The sequence below is a fragment of the Caretta caretta genome, chromosome 8, assembly GCF_965140235.1.
Source record: "Caretta caretta isolate rCarCar2 chromosome 8, rCarCar1.hap1, whole genome shotgun sequence".
NCBI lineage: Eukaryota > Metazoa > Chordata > Testudines > Cheloniidae > Caretta > Caretta caretta.
Window position 1 is genome coordinate 42,771,130 of NC_134213.1, and position 22,004 is coordinate 42,793,133.

General features: G+C 49.3%; 1 protein-coding gene across 1 annotated transcript in view; it reads right to left on the reverse strand.

The window, feature by feature from the left end:
* Window positions 1-767: 767 nt before the first annotated feature.
* Window positions 768-22,004, reverse strand: part of UHMK1 (U2AF homology motif kinase 1) — a 35,069-nt gene continuing 13,832 nt past the window's right edge. Inside the window, exons 6-8 of the mRNA XM_048860536.2 lie at window positions 12,481-12,579; window positions 9,926-10,014; window positions 768-9,378 (exon numbers count right to left, since the gene is read on the reverse strand). Of these exons, the coding sequence (XP_048716493.1) occupies window positions 9,232-9,378; window positions 9,926-10,014; window positions 12,481-12,579 (335 nt within the window). The 3' untranslated portion in view covers window positions 768-9,231. The remainder of the gene's footprint in view (window positions 9,379-9,925; window positions 10,015-12,480; window positions 12,580-22,004) is intronic.

Here is a 22,004-nt window from a genome sequence, read left to right on the forward strand (position 1 = left end):
ACAACTTTAGCTCTGCTCTGCAGTGACTTCCCATTACAGCCATATGAATGACTAGGACGAAGGTATTTAGCATATGGGGTCCCAGATTAGATCACACTGAGGTTATGTCTACACTACCACAGTAAGTCGACCTACACTACGCAACTCCAGGTATGTAAATAACGTAGCTGGAGTCGATGTACCTTAGGTCTAGTTACTGCGGGGCCTACATCATGGGTGGGGGGTGTCGATGGGAGAAAATCTCCTGTCAATTTACCTTACTCTTCTGTCGGGGGTAGAGTACAGAGGGTCGACTGGAGAGCAATCTGCAGTCAATTTGGTGGGTGTTACTAGACCTGCTAAATCAAGCGCCAGTGGATCGATCTCAGAGTGTGATCCTCACTGTAGTATAGACCTGCCCTGAGTTTTAGAGCCAGCAGCTTTTCTCTCCTCACTGCCCTTCCCCCACCACTACAGGGCAGAGTTAAAGCTGAAGTTTGAAAAGGCAGGCCTGGCTCCCTAAAGGGACTGAGGTGTTGTGACTGCTTTGCAATGACTAACTATATAGGTGCCTACAAAAGTCACAGGAACACACTGGGATCCTCACAGCCTGAGTTTGGCATCTACACGCCCTGTACAAGGAATGGGGGGGGGGAGAGAGGAGCCTAAGAAGGGGATTTGCAAAAAGCCAGCACACTAGGCAGGGAACCTCCGAAGCTAGCCAATCAGAGAGCCCATAACATGGTATTTCAACAATGCTTGGTTTCAGAAAGACTGAATGAATTAACTTCTTTGTAGTGAAGCTTTATTTTTTTAAAACACCTTTATCAAGCACACATCAGCTCAGCAAAAGTGCATAACGGGGTACAACAGCTTAGATCTAATCTGAACAAAGGCATGTGTTTACAGACCAGATTACAGCAAAAAGGAAAGATAAGGAACAGGCTAAGAGACTATCACAGTAGATGTAGTGCTCCCATGAAGAGTGGATGGAGGCTAGTGCGGAGCAAAATTAAACCAGCTCGGGCTTGTGTTTGGTTTGAGGAGTAACCGGCAGTGAACAGCTACACTGCTCTTCAACCAGAATCACAGCCTTTGCATCTCCTGACAAACAGGCTGCAGAGTGTTTGCATCTCTGAGTGCTGCTATACAGCTACCTTGGGGTGTCAGTGGAGTAGCCTCTAGGTCACAGTCTGGCACAGGAGTAATCAGGGGGTCATTAGTCAGTACCACATAATGGAGAGCTAAGGCAGGTTCCCCTTCTTTAGGAACATCAGCCAGAAACCAAGCTGGACCTAATGGATCTTTCCAGCATGAGCTGTGGCACATTGCGGTGTAGTTGAGGATTGTACAGCACAAGCAGGTTCCCTCCCATTGGCTTTGGTTCATCATCTCTCTCCAGTTGCTGTATCAGCAGTTGGACTGCCTGAGCACAGGTAGCAGAATTCCATTCCAGGAGCCTGCTGGTCACTGGAGATGGCACAAGCTCACAGAATGCCATGTGACCCCAGAGAGGGGAGCACCCCTGGCTCTCAAATATTTTTGAACACCATGCATGGGCGGAAGCAACGTGAGAAAATCAGAGCAAAACCAGGGCCGTGCTCTCATATCACGTACAGAAGAGGCTTGCCTTCAGCTCAGGTTTGACATTTTTTGCCTGATTAGGTTGCCAGATTTGGACGAGGCCAAGAAACAGTTACAACCAAACATTTTAATGTCAACGCACACTTGGAGGGAGCAGATGGTTTCAAACACTCCTGTTGTATGATCCCAAGGAAATCTACACAGACAAGAGCACACTGCACATTCCCTCAAGTTCTCTTCTTAACCAGGACTCAGTGATACTGCTGGTCCCACACCATTGCCTTGATTTCCCTATGGAAACAGTTTACAAGGAAAGTGTTCCAACAGGTAACCCTATAAATCGTGCCTGGGTTCAGAGCCAAGATGGGCTCCTTCCCTCTCCTGCTTCAGCACCGTGACAATGGCTCTGTAGGCCAAACCAGGGTCTCAGTTCTACACGAGCAATGCTACAACCTCCAATGGATTGGCAGAGGTGCTAGTGACAAGAGCAGAGTCAATTCTGTTGCTGCACAAAGAGGAAAAGTATTCAGCTCACTAGTTCTTCTATCACCTCCCAGGGAGGTGGAGTACTCACCTCGATGGGAGAGCCGCCCCCATCACTGTAGTAAGGGTCTGCTCTTAAACTGCTCTAGAGCTGCAGCGGTGCTGACGTGGTTTAAGTGTAGGCATAGCCTAAGCTAGGAGCACGTTCATCATTTCAAGGCTAGAGTCATACTTCAATACTAACTAGACAGGGCCCCAAAATATTCTGGGGAGGGATTTCCACTGGCCCAGCAGTTTAAAAAAAAAAAAGAAAAAAGACATGGAACCAATATTTCTGTTGTTTGCAGGCTTGTGGCCTTGTTGGTCCCAGGATCTGAGAGAGAGGAGGTGGGGGAGGGAATCTCTTTTATTAGACCATCTCCACTTGGTGAGAGACAGGTTTAGAGCTGCACAGGGCTTTTCAGATATGCTCTGAGTAGCTCCGAAGCTTGTGTCTCAGCAGCAGAAGTTGGTCCCATAAAATATTACCTCCCCATCCTTGTCCCTCATCAATATGAGGACAGGTTAGGGAACACCAGTTTCTGCCTCTCCCCTAACACAGCTGCACTGAACCCCACAAGCAATGAGCTGTTAAAGTAGACACACCTCTACTTACAGTTACACTTAGGCAGATTTTTTCCAAGACACTGTTTACTGCCCACAGCTTGTGCCTTGCTGCTTCACAGTTACCAGTCACATTGCTCGTACACTAAGTCCCGCATTATGGACAAGGTAGCCTAGAGGACAGAGTGGTTAAGAAAGCACAGGTATTTTGTTAGTTAGCTAGTTTAGCGTAATAAGAGCAATGGTCTCCACTTGTTCCAGTCTCTAGCAGGCAAAGCAAACACCAACCCAGTGATAGTATTACAGAAGTGCGCTGCATGCCAGCGCCAGGCCCATTTTAGTGCAAACACTGTCAGAAATCCATCCAAAGTGCACTTCATTGCTGGTGAAGTCTCCCTGCCCCTCACGCAGGTCAGACTCCATTCAAAGGACCTCAAAGAATAAATCAGAGCTTCATTCAAAGGTCACCTGGTATCCTTTCCCCACTACCCCAGCAATACAAACCCCACCAGTGACATGTGAAAATCCTGCCTGAAGCATCACGTGCTGCAGAGATTGGGAGGGGTGGGGAGGTTCGGCCATTGTTCTGCTCTAGTCCAGACAACTCTTGTACAAACTGCAGCAGGAGCTGGGTGATGCCCATTGTCCTGACTGGCCAGGAGACTGTTGCCCCGGCTGAGAGCTTCCCTCTGCCGACCCAGTCTCCCTTGTACAAACTGGTGACAGCATTTCACTCCACTCCCTCTCCGTGCACGTATCCCTCTGCCCCAAACACTCCTTTGTTGACTGTCTCAGCACAACCATGGAAAGTGAACTCTATCTGCTGTCCTGATTTTCTCCCCATTTCACTGAACCCCTGGAAGTCTCCTACATATTCCAACAGTATTGTGCTACAAGCATAGCATTGCATCTATGGCGGACATCTTTCCTCAGCACATTGGCAGCGCATGAGCTGATGCACCATTCTTTTCTCTTTGCTGACGCAGTATTGCACTATCCCAAAGGTCACGTCTAATTGACCATAAGTCCCTAAAGACTGTGTGCCATGGCTATTAGCCAGCTTTATACCTATACCTAGGCCCATCATGCCCATGTTAAACTACATTAGTGGAATGCATTTTACGTATGGCTATTCGTGAATAAATATCTTCTACTCCACATTCACCACCCTGAGAGCAATCAGTGAAATTGCTAGAGGTTCTTGGTGGAGAACAGTCTTAGCTGAAGGTTATGGGCACTACAAAGCCCTCTAGAGCACGAACATGGTATATAATATGGGAACTTCAGAGTCTGAGCCGCCACTGAATGTCTGATGGCCAGCAGGATCTAACAAACATGGCACAGATAAAGGATCAACAATTTCCCAGTACACCTGCTCTATGTGGTCCCAGAATTCCCAGAGGTTAGGACTGAAGCTGTGATGTCTGCACACGATACTTTCAGGCACAGAACTACACACGCCAGAGCAGAACAAAAGGCTGCAAAGGGCTGGGATGAGAACATGACAGCTCACAGGGCAGAGACTTGAGGCACTGGCGATCAACGAAGAGCATCCAAGATCTCCAGAATCAAGTCCTGGTTTCTTCTTTGGAGAGCCTGAAGTACCTGACTCAGCAATCAGCTCTCCTTGAAGTGGCCACACAGCATTGTAACATTGATTGATGTACGCACGTAGCACATGATAGTCCCGCCTGGCTGAATCCCACTTGCCCAGTCTGAGCATGGCCGATGCAGCAGAAACTACGTTTTCATTTTAGAGTATTTTTCTAGTCCTGCTGGTTGGAGGGAAAACCTTAAATGAGAATGAAGTGTGAATAGTGCAGCAGCTGCTGTTATGAAACAGGGCCTTTAGGGGGAGCTCCATCTCTTGTCTCAGCACTATTCAATGGAGGAGTCATGGCAAGCCCTTACTACCCACCCCAGACTCCTCCTAGCTGGCGCCCCCTCCCTAGGCCCAGGCAAGGAGAGTTACTGTAGGTACATGACACTGAATCCACCATGCCAGAGGAAGCAGAGCAGGGATGAGGAGACAGGAGACTCCTGCCAGCAGGGAAACCTTGAGTCCCAGTAGGCTATGGTGGCCGCTGAGCTCTGAAGACACAGAGGCGGGTGATTTGGTGGGGCCAGGGAGAGAACTGCTTTGTCTTGGGGGGGAGGGGGGGGAAGGGGCAAAGGGGAACCTGGGGCAAAGGGGAGGGGAGTGTGGTGGAGTGTGTCTGAGCGAGTGGGGAGTTAGTAGCAGTGAGTGAACGATGAAGAGATAGAAGACCAGGAGGGGGCTGATGGTATTTGTGATAAGGGCAGTGTGGTAAGTTTCCCTGATGTTTTACAAGGCTGTAATGGTGCTAAATGTTCTCTTCCATCCCTAGAGCCATGTTCAGCTCCAAGGAGATACAGACTGTGCCCAGCAAGCTGGGGTTCTGCATGGCATATAACCAGGGTGAGAGCAGGCCAGAGACACTGGTAGGAATCTGGCTGCCAAGAGAGCTGTGTCTACACGGACCCCAGCTCTGAGCAAAAAGCTCAGCTGAAAAGTGCTTTGGCAGCAGCATTCTTTGCCTATGTCTACACTAGCACTTCTGTCCATCGGGGTGTGAAAAAACAGCACCTTGACCGACATAAGTTACACTGTCGGAAGCGCCGGTGTGGACGCGCTCCTGCCGACTTACCTACTGCCACTCATTGGGGCTGGTTTAATTATGTTGACGGGAGAGCTCTCTCCTGCGGGCATAGAGCAGGTACACAGGAGGCCTTACAGTGCAGCTGCAGCAGTACAGCAGTGCTGCTGTAAGGTCTGTAGTGTAGACGTAGCCTGTGTGCACAGCCTGTTTGGAAACCAGAGAAAGTGAGAGTTGCCAGGGATCAGACAATGAACAGGAGAGCTAATGCATTTGCTTATAATGGGGGCCTGGCTCTGCTATGATCCATCAGTACAGGAGACAGACTCCTGCTGCCTTTAATCATGCTCAAGTGCCACCACAGTCATAGGTGCACCCATCAACATGCTCTTCCGAGAGACCTGGTTTTAACCCGACGGCTCCACAGCAAGGCTCAAAGGCAAACAGGAAAGCCATGTGTAAAGACGACCAAGGGCTTACTCGGTGGGTGCTTGGGAAGGCTTCCCTCCAACACAGTGTTGGTTCTGCTTTAGCAATGTTTGTATGTAGCTGAAGTCGCAGAGGGAGGTTAGGGAGCAGAATGTAAAGGCTCACACTGGGGTGTGACCAGGACTAACATCCAGAAACAAATTCCTAGGATCCTTACTGGCTCAGGCCCTGCTTTCCCAGGGCATCCAAAAGACAAAAGCTTGTAAAAGTGGTTTGCATTTTGCGGGTTTATTTGGTTCAAATATATTAAAGCTATTAAACAAAGACCCAGCCAGCATCTTTGGTAGCCAAGATGAACAAGAATGTCCTCTATGCTCCACCATGAAGCCCCATCTACCCTCTAGGGGTTAGTAACGGCTTGGCTCTACTACTTAGAACAGGCGCCTAACAAAACTGGGCCTTGTAAAGGAGTGAAGGCTGGGATCCAGTTAGCAAAGCACCCAAGCCCCAGCATTGTGTGGCCTGGAAATGGCCAGTTTTGGGAAGCAGCCGCTGTCGCCCACCCCGCTGTACAATCCTTCACCTACTCATTACATCCCACACAGGCTTAGCTGGGCCTCCGAATCTGTAAGATACTCCAAGGTCAAGGTGAGTCTCTAGGTCATAGGAGATGGGCCCCTGGGACAGGAAATGGGATTGCAGTCTCCTAATAAATTGTTATTTTGACTTTTGCTTCTGTTTCTGCATCCTGTAGGGGGCACAGAGTTCAGGTGGGCGAGACAGTGAGTGAGCGAAGGCATGTCTGGCACTGGGGGAGTGGCTGAACCCTGTAACTCTGACAGGGTATGGTCAGCCCTGAATGGGGTATTGGGGGGGTGGGGGGGGAGAAGAAGAAGAGACAGACCCAGCACAGCCTGTTCCAAATTTCAGTCAGAATGGGGACTTGGAAATCAAGGAATGCTGGGCAAAGCTGGGGGACAGAGACTGCCTCCTTCCCAGCAAGGGAGAGACCCATGATGGGGCACAACCTCTGGGAGCTTTCTGCTAGAGAGCTGGGGGGAGTGGTGGTGCTTGTCAAGGTCTCCCACACAGCCCACATGGGGTACACAAGTGGACTGCCCTCGGGTCAGCCAATGGCTGGCGAAAAGGCCCCTAAGGGGCGGGGCATGGTCTGACAGCCAGAGAGATGGACAGACCTGAGGGAGTCTTGGGGGCCTCTCTGACATGGAGACTGGCTGAGAGGGAGCAAATCCCAAGGGGTGGGGGGGAAGGTTCGCTGGACTGTGGGGCCGAATTGCCCCCTTCGTCAGGCAGACTGAGGAGACACCAGTGACCTGCTCCCCAAGGAAAGCTCCTGTCCCTGCGACATCGGGGCTGGCGTGTGGCTGGATCCCATTGACACTCTCCCAGGAAGGATGTGTTGGGTTTCCCAAACAAGGCCCGTTTCCATGGGGCTGGTGAAGCAGTGCTCCCTCCAGAGCCAGCTGCTTCAGGCCACCGCAAGGTGTGCTGTGGCTATGCCTGGGTGCCCATCAGGGCTGGGGGTGGGCAAGGAGAGGTTTAGCATGGGGACACTTTATGCATCTCAAGGTTGGTATCTAGATGACGGAGCACCTAAAGGTACCATGGACAAAACATTGCATCTTCCCCACCCCTGCTCTGTGCTAGCCAGGCACCCCATGGTCCCTTTGCACTCCTGGGTACCCCCATCCTGGGTTCCTGCCACACCTGTGCATGCCCTGTTGTCTCCTCCTCACGGCCCCTTTCTGTGCTCCCATCACCCCGTTCCCCCATGCATGCCCTTTCCCAAGCCCATGCCACCCCTCTATGTGCTCTCCAGTCCATACCCCCATCCTTCCTCAGAGCCCTCCCATCACAGCACAGCTCGCCCAGCCAGAGCTAGTCAGCCTTGGGGAGGGTCACATTTAAACAGGATGGTCTGGGTCTAAGCAGAGTGTGAACATGAGTGTGAAGTCAGGCCAGCTGACAATGATTTGAACAGGGCCATCTTCACATACAGAGTGTTGGAATGTTGTGTTAATTAACAGGATGATATCATCAGTGCAGACAGCTCTTGTTGTCCTCCCCCTGTGGCTCAGCCTGGCAGACAGCAGCAGACAGGACAGTAGCACTGCAGTTTAAACTACTAGCTTTCCTGTTCAGAGAGAGAAGCAGTGACGCGGTCCACATTCAATCTGTTTCTTTCCTAACAGCATTCAACTAGTGTGCTTGCTAACCCCACAGTCCCTCTGGCACTAGAATGCATCACCCTGGAGGAGGCCCTTAGCAGTCAAGTAGGATTATTTCAAGGATCCTTGTTCTAAAGGATCTTGGATTGTCTCAGGCCCTTTGTGTACCCTATGGAGAGCCAAAAGTGTCAGTGCTTCCTGCTTACTACCACAATTCCAACAGATCAACACTGGCTACAGCAAAAAAACAACACACATGCTACAACAGAAGCCAAACAAGGAAACGACAACAGGTACAAATTTGCTCCCCCTTTAAAGTCTTCAGACTAGACATCCTGCTGAGTTCTTGAAAGGAATGCTGTGCACTCTAGCACACCCTTAAAGAATCCTGCTGGCTGGGGAATGCCTCCACATTATGCACTCTTTGGCACTGATACTAAGAGCAATGGACGGCAGCTGTGATAGATGACTCCATACTACAGGCAATGCGTAACCTCTAGATTACATGGTGTTACAGGGGTCAGGACTAACACTGGTCCTTTCCCCAAAGATGCTTAATGGATTCCACATTCACCCAGCCTGTCCATACAAGTGAACTCACGTTGCTGCAGGTGCCCTGATCTCAGACAGCAGTTTGTCTTCACTGACACCGACAATCAGTTTCCCAACAAGACAACAGCTGACACTAGAGCAGAGGAAATTTTATGGGTCTCCCTGGGCCATTTGTCAGTGACAGGGTAACCCCAGAGACCAGATGGTCACTACTTTATGGGGTGGAAAGACCTGAAGCCTCCAGAGATACAGGGGCTTCTGCTTGTCTTTTTACCTTAGATAACAGGGGGAAAAAAAGTGTAGTCTTCCCTGCTCTTGCTGGAGGGCCTCCTGGGTGTCTCAGAGCATGCGTATGGGGGGGCTCTCACTCCACGATGATGAATATTTAACGGAGAGATCCCTCCCCAAAACATTCGTCAGTCGTTCGTGTCAAGACACTGAAGCAAGATTTTTAACCGTCTGAACCAGACTTAACCTCAATTGCTTAGATAGGGAGTCTCCTGTGATGGCCATGCCACTACTTACTCCAGTCACTCGAGAGCCGTCCAGGGCAGCCAAGAGCCACGTCTCTAATGTAACCAAACAAGCAGAACACAGATCATTTTGAAGTCACATGGGCTACCTTTGTACAGCATAAAGCAGCACTAGAGGGCACAAGCCCTGTTCTGTCCTGTGCAGATCTCCTTTCAAAACTACTCAAAAGCAGGGCTAGGAAGCTCTTTGTACATTCAACTGCAGAACACACTGAAATGAGGAAGAGACGCTGCCGACCCTCCTGATGGCGGCTGCTGCTGCTAGAGCAATGTTTGGTACAGATACCCTCTCTTATAGGCACTCAGGGGGTAAAACGTAGCCACAACAAACTTGCCATCAAATGTCCTTCCAGTGAGCAATTTCTGGGCAGCTTTGGAATCACCAGCATTTGCATATTCAACAAAGACCTGGAAAGACAGAGACAAGACCGTCACTGCCGCTGTGTCACAGACCCCAGGGATTTCATCCATCACCCATTGATTAAGTTTGGCTTTATTCCTCTCCTGCTTAGTGAGGAATTATCCCTAACGAACTGCTTTCCTCGCCTGTAGCTCCAGAGTGCCCTCAGCAGACCCCATGGGACTAGAACAGCAGGGGAGGGGGTCACACAGTTCCTGAGTCTGTAGGGAGGGACAGTTAAGATTCTACCTACCATTCCTCATTTCTCTGGACTAGATATTTAGCGAGTTGGGAGATAGTTACCTGGTGCTGAACATCTTAACACACCCCTTTCTCACCCCACTTTCCTCATCCTCCACCCTGTACCCCAAACCCTCCCCTAAAACTAGTCTGGCATCTCCTAGGCTAGGAAACACTGACCCACCTTGCCAAATTCATGCTGCTGCACAACAGAACCAGGTACTTCTAGTTGCACAGCACTGCCCTCATCCAACATTAATGATAGACAGTGAGGCTGGTAGCGTAAATATCAAGCCCTTTCCCCTCCACACTTACTTGGCCTTTGCCAGGATTCTCCTTTGGAACAAGCATGGATACCACCGGGCCGTATTTCTGACACTCCTCTCGTATGTCTTCCAGCACATCTGAGGGAAGAGAAAGCCATGTGTATGGGCGGGGTGGGGGTGTGCGTGGTCTCACTCTAGCCTGTGCTTGGCACACTAGGGCAATCCAACCATGCGGAATGTGGGCAGCCCTGGCTGAGTCTGGGTCAGTCACTTCTGACAGTACACTTAATTCTCCTGTTTTGTCTGCGTACACCAGAGACTGTCCCAACGTTTGAGTGAGCTGGAACCTGGATGGAGCTGGCTTGGCGGGCCAAGACTGAGAGAATCCTGGCAGGGAGAGAGAAGGCGTGCCAGGGGCTGGACAGATAGTGAACTGACTTGCCCAAGCACTAAGCCAGCACTGGAGAGTTCTCATGATGGACTGAAATGCCACCTCAATAAAAATGACTTGCCCAAATACCCTCCAGTTTGGTGAAAAAATTCTCTGCTGGCCCCTGGTTTGAAACTGGCAGAACTTCTGCTGCAAGTTTCGAGGAAGGGGCAATATCAGGGTTAGCCTACAGAACGTCTGCCATTGGTCCTTAAGAACACATACTGGAAGGACGCACTGGGCCTACAGGAGGGAATTTCAGAGAGCAGCCATCCAGCTCTCCCCACCCTTCATATCTTCATACCTACTCCACTTCCCCCGATCTATAGGATCTTCTGCAGATCTCACTAGGCGCAGGAGCAGCCAAGTGCTCAATGTGGCCCACAGTAGCTCCTACAGATTTTAAAGAGGCCAGTCTGGGACCAAAAACAAGAGTCCTGGGAGAGAACCTGGGGAAGCAGGTGGCAAACAGGGAGGCCAGCTGGGGAGCCAGGGAGTCTGCTCAGCTAGCGTGCTCTCCATGAACTCTGCACTGTGTTGGGAGGGAGGCCCTAGGGAGCACAGGATCTCTGGGGTGCTACGGGGAGCATGAAGTCCAGCTCCAGCTCCCTCCTGCTACCCACTTGGGCACATGGTGGTCCTGAGGCACCCTACACTCTTGCATGAATAGTAGATCCTAGAATATCATGGTTGGAAGGGACCTCAGGAGGTCATCTAGTCCAACCCTCTGCTCAAAGCAGGACCAATCCCCAATTTTTGCCCCAGATCCTTAAATGGCCCCCTCAGGGATTGAGGCAGCAATCCCATCATGGTGCCCAGGAAAGTACTTATCCCATGATCCTCCAGCTCTTCTTGAACCCCATTAACTTCACCTTCCCCACCAGAAGTCAAGCACTGCAGGGAAAGCCTCAATGTGGGGGTGGGGAACTGCTATTTCTCCCTAGCAGCTGGGGTGTCTCAATGACTTTTCTGCTCCATTGCCCTGCTACCTGGGAGGGGGCAAAGGCCATGCTGCTGTCTGCCTCCCCTGGTGCTGACTGTCCCCATGCCTGCCCACCAGGAGAGGGAGGCGATTGGAAGACTGCCACAGGAGAAGTACAGGAGCATTTAGACAAAGCTGCTTCTGGGAGGCAGCGGCAACCTGGTGTCAGACCCAGGAGCATGGAGGCTGGGGAGGGGGCATTGCTCTCTGTTCCCAATACACGGCAAGGGGGCTTTTGTACCTGGAGTATTCCCAGCCCCCAGAAATGGCCTGCACTCAGTGGGCCACCCACTGATTCTACTTGTCCCAGAAGCATCAGCAGAAAAACCTTGTTATTTAAAGGGGTCTCTGTTCCAGACAGACAACCTAGAGGGTCTAGCAGAGCGCTATGTCCTTCAGTCACCAAGTCTCTGCTACATCACAGTAGAAACAAGCACTGTCTAAGACAAGGGTGACAGCCTGGGTCCCCCAGAGGGGAAACACTTGGGGCACTAGTGCCATGGACTAGACACCAGTGGCTGCACTGCTTGCTCAAAGGAATGGGGATCCCTGGTGTGTTCCCAGTCCTGTTCCCTGGTGTGTGCACTCACTGATTGTTTCGCACAGCTAGAAGTTCCATGAGTGCTCTATACTGGGTTATAATGTCACTTAAAGCAGGGAGGAAACCTGGCTGCTACAAGCCAGGCTCTTTGTGAGGAGAGCTCATCCCATACCCTACCCCCCAGAGGGGGCTCTCCTAGCTTTCTCCGAGTGTCTGCACTTTGTACACAACATTGCTAATATCTCACAATACAAATAGGTTATTTTAAATCTTTGCTGATGTCTGAATGACGTGACAACGCATTTCAGCAAACCCCCCTCCTTCCGCCCTGTTCTGCTCATGCAGGAGTCTGGCACCACTTTGACCCATTGATTATGTGCTCAAGCTGCCCTTCTAGCCATCCATGAACTTACTCCAGTCTCCATGTCACCCTCTCTAATCAGCTAGGCCCAGTCTCTTCTCAGAGCATTCTCTGCAACTCTTGCCATCTGGAATAGCCTTCCTGTACCTGTTTCAAATCCCAGCCAAGTTTCTTAGCTCCCTTTTCCCTATGCCTCTAAACTCTCACCCCACTCTGATCCTGACAGCACTCTGGGATGTGGATTTGTATGACAACATTACTGCACTGCAGTCTGTAATACAGATACCAACCTTCATATTCTTCTTCACTCTGAAGAGAAGTGTCATTCAAGACATTAAGCAGCCTTAGCACAGGAGTCGGAAGCATCACCAGATCTTCAATATGGGGAGCTGCTTTGCCACCACCCAGTTCCATGGAAGGAAAGGCATTAAATGGGAAAGCAGGGAGAGGGGAGAAAGGCTGTATCAGTATTTACACTTTTGGAGCTACAGTTCTGTTTCCCCTCACCACATACATGCATTACACCCTGTAGCCATGCTATGTGCATCTGGCCTCAATCTGCAGATTGACCAACCTCCCTTCCAGAGGAAGGCTTTGAGTGCAACCTTTGAGACCCAAAGGTTAGTTTGTCCAGAGACAGTGGCTGAAAGTAATTTTAAAGGCACAGAAGCAGTGTGAATCAAGTCTGAAATTATTGCTATTCATCTTGGATTCAGACATTGACAAGGGCCCCCATGGCCTAGGTAGCTGGACCAGATGTTACTTGTATCACACCTGCTATATATGAAGGGTGGGGGAGTAGCTCCCTTTGATGGACACCCAGCTAGCCTGTTAGCTGTAAAATCCCTTTTGGTCTGTTCTCTGCTTGCTTTACCTGTAAAGGGTTAACAAGCCCACAGGTAAAAGAAAAGGAGTGGGCACCTGACCAAAAGAGCAAATGGGAAGGTAGAACTTTTTAAAATTGGAAAATAAACTTTCCCTTTGTCTGTTGTTCTCTGGGCTGCAGGGACACAGAGCAGCAATGCTATAAGCAGAAATGCTGTGTAAGGTTTGAACCAGGTATGAAAAAGTATCTTCCATACCTAGAAGAAATAATTTGGGATAGGGAATGTTTAGTTAAACACTGTCAGGTTTATTTCTTATTTTGGCTTGTGGATCTCCTCTGTGCTAACCCCAGATGCTTTTGTTTCCTTGTAACCTTTAAGCTGAACCCCCAAGAAAGCTATTTTGGATACTTAATTTTTGTAATTGTTTCTTTTAAGATCTAGCAAAAGGCCTAAGTTCCAGATGTATTTTCTTTCTTTTTGTTTTTAATAAAATTTACCTTTTTTAAGAACAGGATTGGATTTTTGGTGTCCTAAGAGGTTTGTGCATATGCTGTTTGATTAGCTGGGGGCAACAGCTAATTTTGAGTTTAATACAAGCCTGGAGTGACAAGTATTAATTTTTAAAATCCTTGCGGGCCCCCACTTCCTGCACTCAGAGTGACAGAGTGGGGATTCAGCCTTGATAGCAGGATATAAAGCCCTTCTACCCCGTCCATGAAAGGACAGTTACTCATCTTGTAATTCTACCTCTCTGTACGTTCCATTGCTGCAGAATCCCCACTCGCGGGTACCATAGAATCATAGAATATAAGGGTTGGAAGGGACCCCAGAAGGTCATCTAGTCCAACCCCCTGCTCGAAGCAGGACCAATTCCCAGTTAAATCATCCCAGCCAGGGCTTTGTCAAGCCTGACCTTAAAAACCTCTAAGGAAGGAGATTCTACCACCTCCCTAGGTAACGCATTCCAGTGTTTCACCACCATCTTAGTGAAAAAGTTTTTCCTAATATCCAATCTAAACCTCCTCCACTGCAGCTTGAGACCATTACTCCTCGTTCTGTCATCTGCTACCATTGAGAACAGTCTAGAGCCATCCTCTTTGGAACCCCCTTTCAGGTAGTTGAAAGCAGCTATCAAATCCCCCCTCATTCTTCTCTTCTGCAGGCTAAACAATCCCAGCTCCCTCAGCCTCTCCTCATAACTCATGTGTTCCAGACCCCTAATCATTTTTGTTGCCCTTCGCTGGACTCTCTCCAATTTATCCACATCCTTCTTGAAGTGTGGGGCCCAAAACTGGACACAGTACTCCAGATGAGGCCTCACCAATGTCGAATAGAGGGGAACGATCACGTCCCTCGATCTGCTCGCTATGCCCCTACTTATACATCCCAAAATGCCATTGGCCTTCTTGGCAACAAGGGCACACTGCTGACTCATATCCAGCTTCTCGTCCACTGTCACCCCTAGGTCCTTTTCCGCAGAACTGCTGCCTAGCCATTCGGTCCCTAGTCTGTAGCTGTGCATTGGGTTCTCCCGTCCTAAGTGCAGGACCCTGCACTTATCCTTATTGAACCTCATCAGATTTCTTTTGGCCCAATCCTCCAATTTGTCTAGGTCCTTCTGTATCCTATCCCTCCCCTCCAGCGTATCTACCACTCCTCCCAGTTTAGTATCATCCGCAAATTTGCTGAGAGTGCAATCCACACCATCCTCCAGATCATTTATGAAGATATTGAACAAAACCGGCCCCAGGACTGACCCTTGGGGCACTCCACTTGATACCGGCTGCCAACTAGACATGGAGCCATTGATAACTACCCGTTGAGCCCGACAATCTAGCCAGCTTTCTACCCACCTTGTAGTGCATTCATCCAGCCCATACTTCCTTAACTTGCTGACAAGAATACTGTGGGAGACCGTGTCAAAAGCTTTGCTAAAGTCAAGAAACATGTTCAAGCAGGAGAGGGCCTACACACTCCCTTGATCAGCACAAGCTCCTTCCATTCTCAATGTCATGGCCTCAGTTCCCCCAAGAATACTTGCTGTCAGTTCCTGAATGCATGTGAAGTAAGAGCTCCCTTCCAAATCCAGCTGTGCACAACTACAGCATGAGAACTGCACAATTTATGGTATCAAGGGTGAAAGAAAAGTGCTGGTTTTTTTTAAATGCAACCCTTTGCCTTAGTGTATTCTGGGGAGGTGGAAGGACAGGTGAGTGAGAACCCTGTGTGAGCTCTTCACTGAGCAAAGTAAGCTTCTCTTCTTTAAAGGCAAGTTGCCAAAGGAGTCCCACTTTTGGAGAACAAGAAGCTCAAGGGATGCCTAGAAATCCTGCCATGTGCACTCTTGCTGCAGTGTGACCAGCTAGGACAGCAGGCCAGCACAGAATAGCAAGACCCTAAAGAATGGTTTGTTGTCAAAAGAGAACCAAGACCTCAAACAAACCCTAAAACAACAAGAACCTCCCATACCTTCAAAGGTATGAGGTGGGGTAAATTCCATAACAGACCACAAGGCGGATTGTGGATTGAGACCATGGCAGTCTGGCCCACCTTCCCTCAAGGCCCTGATCTGTAGGTTACAGCAGCCAAGAAAGCAAGGAGGCAGTCCCTGGAGCTTTCACTCAGCTCTAACTCTGCCCAGCTAGTTGGGGTCCAGGAAAGGCTTGGAGATGAGCTCCTTTAAGGGCCCTATTCCATGTAAGACATACCCATAGGGCCTTCCCAATTAAAGTGGGAGGGGGCAGCCTCTCTAGGATGGATGCGTAGAGGTGTCAAGGAGAACGTTAACCAGCTAAGCAGCTATCTGTCCTAGAATGATTCCAGACCACCACCACCTTGCTAGGCCTGTGTCAGGAGGTGCTGCAGTCTAGAGCATGAGTGGAAGGAACAAAGAGTTAACAGGCAATGGCTGCTTCCAAAGGGAGCCGATCAATTTAGGAACAAACACTTAAGAGTCACTCCGAATGCAGCGGAGAAGGGGAAGAGCTCCTGTATAAACTACTGGTCAGAGGGCTTGTCTATGTGAACATTTAATTCACAGCAAGCTGGAGTGTGAATCTACCCCCACACTAGCCTGCCATGGACTAAATGTTCATGTGGACTCTGCTGATTCGCATGAACAGTTCGTTAGCATGATTTGATTGAGTCCCATTTCAAAGTGGACTAGATCAAAGTGCACTAATAAACTGTTCATGTGCTTCAGCAGGGTCCATGTGGACAGTTACTCTGCGGTAGGCTAGTATGGGGTAGAGTCACACCCCAACTTGCCATAAATAAAATATTCCTGTAGACAAGCTCTGAGTTTGCTGAGACAGGACTATGAACCTCTCAAACCAGACGCTCAACATCTTTGCGAGGTTCTGACTCACTGGAACGAGTCAGACATGGCTGAGTGGCACCACACCCCATGAATTCTCTCTTGTGACCTGGACGACTCCTTCATGGGTGGCAGGAAGCTACAAGGCATGTAACACTCTGAGCCATGCCCAGAGAGCTTTGTCTTGGCAGGATGCACTGCCGATCTGGAGTAGCCAGATGCTGAATGACGCTGTGATCATTCCCTCATTGCTATGGGACCAGTCACTGACATCTGCAACTGAACTGAGAGGCAACACGCAGGTAAGTACAGAACTGAAGTGTTGCTCAGATGGTCTCTCACTCCTGGACAGGACCCCTGCTACCAAAGAAATGGAGAACAGGTATACAGGTGCATCTTTTTCTGCTGGACAGAGGACACAGACTGCATGGAACAGCCCAGCACCATGAACTGCCAACTAGCAGCTCCTCCTACAGGTAAATGACAGAGAAATGGCATTTCTCCAGAGACCCACTGTTACCTAGTTCAGAAGCTAGCTACTAAGTGTCTCCAACCCCAGTCCCTGTCTTAAGGAGGGGCCAGCCCACAATACAGCTCACAGCAAACAGTACCATACTCATGGGTAAGGCCCTACCAAATTCAGTCCATTTTGGTCAATTTCATGGTCATGGGATTTTAAAAATGGTAAATTTCATGATTTCAGCTATTTAAATCTGAAATTTCAGGCTGTTGTAATTGTAGGGGTCCTGACCCAAAAAGGAGTTGTGCTTGGGGGGTGGGGCGTCACAAGGTTACTGTAGGTGAGGTTGCAGTTCTGCTACTCTTCTGCACTGCTGCTGGTAGCGCTGCCTTCAGAGCAGAGCAGCTGGAGAGCGGCAGCTGCTGGCCGGGAGCCCAGCTCTGAAGGCAGAATTGCAGCCAGCAGCAGCACAGAAGTAAGGGTGGCAATACCATGACCTCTTAAAATAACCCCGTGATTCCCCTGCAACTCCCTTTTGGGTCAGGACCCCCATTTTGAGAAACGTTGGTCTCTCCCCATTAAATCTTTATAGTATCGGGTAAAAGCACACAAAAGACCAGATTTCATGGTCTGTGACGCATACTTCATGGCTGTGAATTTGGTAGGGCCCTACCCTTGGGTAGCTCCAGCACAATGAACTGACTTGTGGAGTGAGGGTATCACAATGTGATTATAGATAACAAGTCTGTCACCAGTGCAGCCAACATCTATGAAACTTCCCAGAAGAACTGAACTGTAGGGAGCTCTGACCCAACTGTGTCGAAAGTGAAAGCTTCAAGAGATCTTCTAGATTAACTCCCTGAGAAAGCACCAATAAATGCTCCTTTCTGCAGCACCGCCTCACACCATGCAAACAGGCAGAGGAAGGCTTTGAATACCACCAGATAGTCACAAGGAGCAGAGCTAGGAACTAAGCTATAATTGAATTGCAATATAGGAATCACAATCTGAAGCACTGACCTATCAGCCACACAGTGATCCCAGAAGACAGAGGGGTCACTGAGTAAAACAGTGCCTGGAGCCCACTGTTGAGATGCTGGTCCCCCTGGAGTTCTGCCAGTGACCCAGGGCGGCATAGACACACATACTCCTAAAACTTCACCCTGCATGGCATCAGGACATGGAAGAACTTATTGGTCTACTATCCTGAGTCAGGGTCTTGGTGGGGAAGGGGTGCTTCTGCTGCTCCATCAATAGGACAAAAGCATCAAATACCAAGCCTACAACATTCCCAGGTTGAAATCTTCAATGCTTCATCCCACATGGGGCCCCTGCAGACCCCACAATGCGCAGCCCCTTGAACAATGCTGTGGAATGCAACTCCTAATTCCAGAATGCAAGCATCTGCGCTTTGCTAAGCAAAGGAAATCAACAATTCTTCCTGTTGGGAAGTTTTCAATACCATGCCCTCCTGGACTCCCACTGCTATCATTCCAAGGAGGCTCTGCCTCCATAATGGTGTCCAAGACGTCAGTGAATCAGGCACCAGGAGCTTTGACGGTGAAGAGCTGCCACTTATCCACTAATTGAAATGGGACCCAGGGCTGAGCTGGCAGGTCAGAGTTGGCAGAAGTGCTGCTTTTCTGCATCTCAGGCTGTGGAGATGCAAGTTCTTTTATTTAGCACTAGCCAGCTAATACTGTTCAGTTGCTTTGTTAACGAGATATGCACTGGCCTAGACCTCTGGAGAGCTTACATAGCTCCTATGTGGTGGTGGCTCAGGGAAGGTGGATTTCTTGCAGCCTGTTTCCTGGTGCTGGAAAGCCTTACCTCTCTGCTTTCCGTGCTCATCTGAAAGCAGAATCCGACAGAGCTGGGTGCAGTGACCTGGCTCTTAGGGGCTCAGCTGACTTCTCCTGTTGAGTCATTACTGTAGCTCAGCCTGGCTGGTATGCAGAGTCAGATGTATCTGTGCTGCCTTCCATTGTCCAGCACTTCAAAGGACATTGTACCACTGCTGTGACAATAAAAGCCTCAGCTGGTGAGCACCTCAGAGCACTGGAGAAGTGAGGATGATGCTTTAAATGGTGATAGCTACCAGATGTCTCAGAAGACAGCTCAGACCTCAGCCCCTGGGCATTTCTCCAGAGGCTCACCACTTTAGAGACCAGTAACACTGCTGTGATGAAGCGCCTCTGCTGCTTGGCACCAACATGCCAACCTGCCAGAAGGCCTCAGCTGGTGTGCCAGTGTCTTTCCTACATGGACACAATTCAAAAGCCCTGGACCACCGCATGTTCAACGGCACCAAGCCATGGGTGAGATGATTACTGGAATACTGCATCCAGTTCTGGTGTCCACACCTCAACAAGGATGCTACAAAATGGAGCAGTTCAGAACAGAGCTACAAGGATAATCTGCGGTCTGGAAAGCCAATTTAACAGTTGTCTAGTTTACTGAAGAAAAGGTTAGCAGATGACTGGATCATGGTCTGCAAGTCCCTATGGCAGGGGTGGGCAAACTTTGGCCCGTGGGCTAGATCCGGCCCCTTGGGGCTTTGGATCGGGCCCGTGGGACTGCCACCTCCATGGCACCGTACTGCTCCGGGAAGCGGCCACACCACATCCCTGCAGCCCCTGGGGGTTAGGGGGCAGAGAGCCCATCATGTCCATCATGAGAACTCTCCAGTGCTGGCTTAGTGCTTGGGCAAGTCCACTATCTGTCCAGCCCCTGGCACGCCTTCTCTCTCCCTGCCAGGATACTCTCAGTCTTAGCCCGGTCACCGCTAAGCCAGCTCTGACCAGGTTCCAGCTCACTCAAACGTTGGGACAGTCTCTGGTGTACGCAGACAAAACAGGAGAATTAAGTGTACTGTCAGAAGTGACTGATCCAGACTCAGCCAGGGCTGCCCACATTCCGCATGGTTGGATTGCCCTAGTGTGCCCGCAGCCCGAGTCAGTTGACCTGGGCTCTGAGACTTCTGTGCTGCAGGTTTTTCAGTGCAGCGTAGATCTACCCTGCGTACGGAGAAGACTCCTGAGAGCAGCAGGTTCTTTAATTTAGCAGACAAAAGCAGAACAAGATTCTCCAGCTGGAAATGGAAATCAGCAAATTTCAAACTGAAAATATAACAAGGGTTTTGAAATACCTCGGGTGCTGAGCCATTGGAACACCTCACACTGGGGTCTTCTGCACTTGGAGTCTTTAGAGCATGACTAAGTGACAGCCTTCTAAAATACCTGCTCTAGCACAACTGTATGGCCTGTGTTATCAGGTGGGCAGCCCAGGGCGTCCTAATTGCCTTAAAACGCTATGAGTCCACACTAGGACTTACACAGCCCTAGTGCTGTAGTGTTGCAAACAGTCATAGCTTTATCCTTCTGAAGTATGAGCCCAATTTACATCTGGAGAACTGGCCACAAAAATGACAAGACTTTCCCAGGGTCACGGAGGAAACCTTCGGCCAGCCACGAACCGAACCTGGATCTTCTGGGTCGCAGTCCAGTGCTTTAACCACAACGCCCTAGTGTCAATGATCAAAGCTCCTTGCCTTCCCAAAGCCCCGAGTCACCACATGCCTTCATTCTTCCAGGCTCAAGAACTGTTGCGCAGTCTGACTGTAATGCCCTTGGAGGCAGGTGGACAGAAGAGCCATCGAGAGCTTGCCGCTATCTTTCAGCGGGAAAGGGCCAAAAATGACCCTGAGATGCAGAAGTTGTACTCTTTACAAGTGAAAGGGGCCCTGGCTCAAGGAGTCTGACAGGCAGAGCATTCCCAGCTAGCTGGGGAGATAAGACTTCAAATAGAACCCAAATCCCTCACGAAACAGGAAAGTTGTTAACTTACTCCCCAACCAGCCAGGCACTGAGACTGCCCAGCTAGAGCAGCTGTCCTCAGGTCAAGGCTGCCGGCTCGAATGAAGCTACTGGCCTGAGCCCTCATAAACCAACGTGTTCTACCAAGGTCTACGAGAATTCTTTGAGGGGGGTCAATAAACATGTGGACAAGGGGGATTCAGTGTATAGAGTGTACTTAGATTTTCAGAAAGCCTTTGACAAGATCCCTCACCAAAGGCCTTTAAGCAAGGTAAGCTGTCATGGGATAACAGGGAAAGTCCTCTAATGGATTGGTAGCTGGTTAAAAGTTAGGAATAAATGGTCAGTTTTCAGAAAGGAGAGAGGTAAATAGGGGGGTCCCCCAGGAGTCTGTACTGGGACCGTCCTATTCAACATATTCATAAATGATCTGGAAAAAGGGGTAAACAGTGAGGTGGCAAAATTTGCAGATGATACAAAACTAGCAAAACTGTGAATTGCTACAAAAGGATTTCTCAAAACTGGGTGACTGGGCAACAAAATGGCAGATGAAATTCAATGTTGATAAATGCAAAGTAATGCACACTGGAAAACAATCTCAACTATACATATAAAACGATGGAGTCTAAATTAACTGTTACCACTCAAGAAAGAGATCTTGGAGTCATTGTGGATAGTTCTCTGAAAATATCCACTCAATGCAGCGGCAGTCAAAAATGTGAACAGAATATTGGGAATCATTAAGATATAGATAATAAGGCAGAAAATATCATATTGCCTCTCTATAAATCCATGGTACGCCCACATCTTGAATACTGCATGCAGATGTGGTCGCCGCATCTCAAAAGAAGATATATTGGAATTGGAAAAGGTTCAAAAAAGGGGTATGGATTAGGGGTATGGAATGTATGAGAAGAGATTCATAAGACTGGGACTTTTCTGCTTGGAAAAGAGATGATTAAGGGGGGATATGATAGAGATCTATAAAATCATGACTGAGGTGGAGAAATTAAATAAGGAAATGTTATTTACTCTCTCATAACACAAGAACTAGGGTCACCAAATGAAATAGGCAGCAGGTTTAAAACAAACAAAAGGAAGTATTTTTTCACACAATGCACAGTCAACCTGTGGAACTCTTTGCCAGAGGATGTTGTGAAGGCCAAGACTATAACAGGGTTCAAAAAGAACTAGATAAATTCATGGAGGATAGGTCTGTCAATGGCTTTTAGCCAGGATGGTCAGGGATGGTGTCCCTAGCTCTGTTTGCCAGAAGCTGGGAATGGGTGACAGTGACTGGATCACTCAATGATTACCTGCTCTGTTCATTCGCTCTGGGGCACCTGGAACTGGCCACTGTCAGAAGACAGGATACTGGGCTAGATGGACCTTTGGT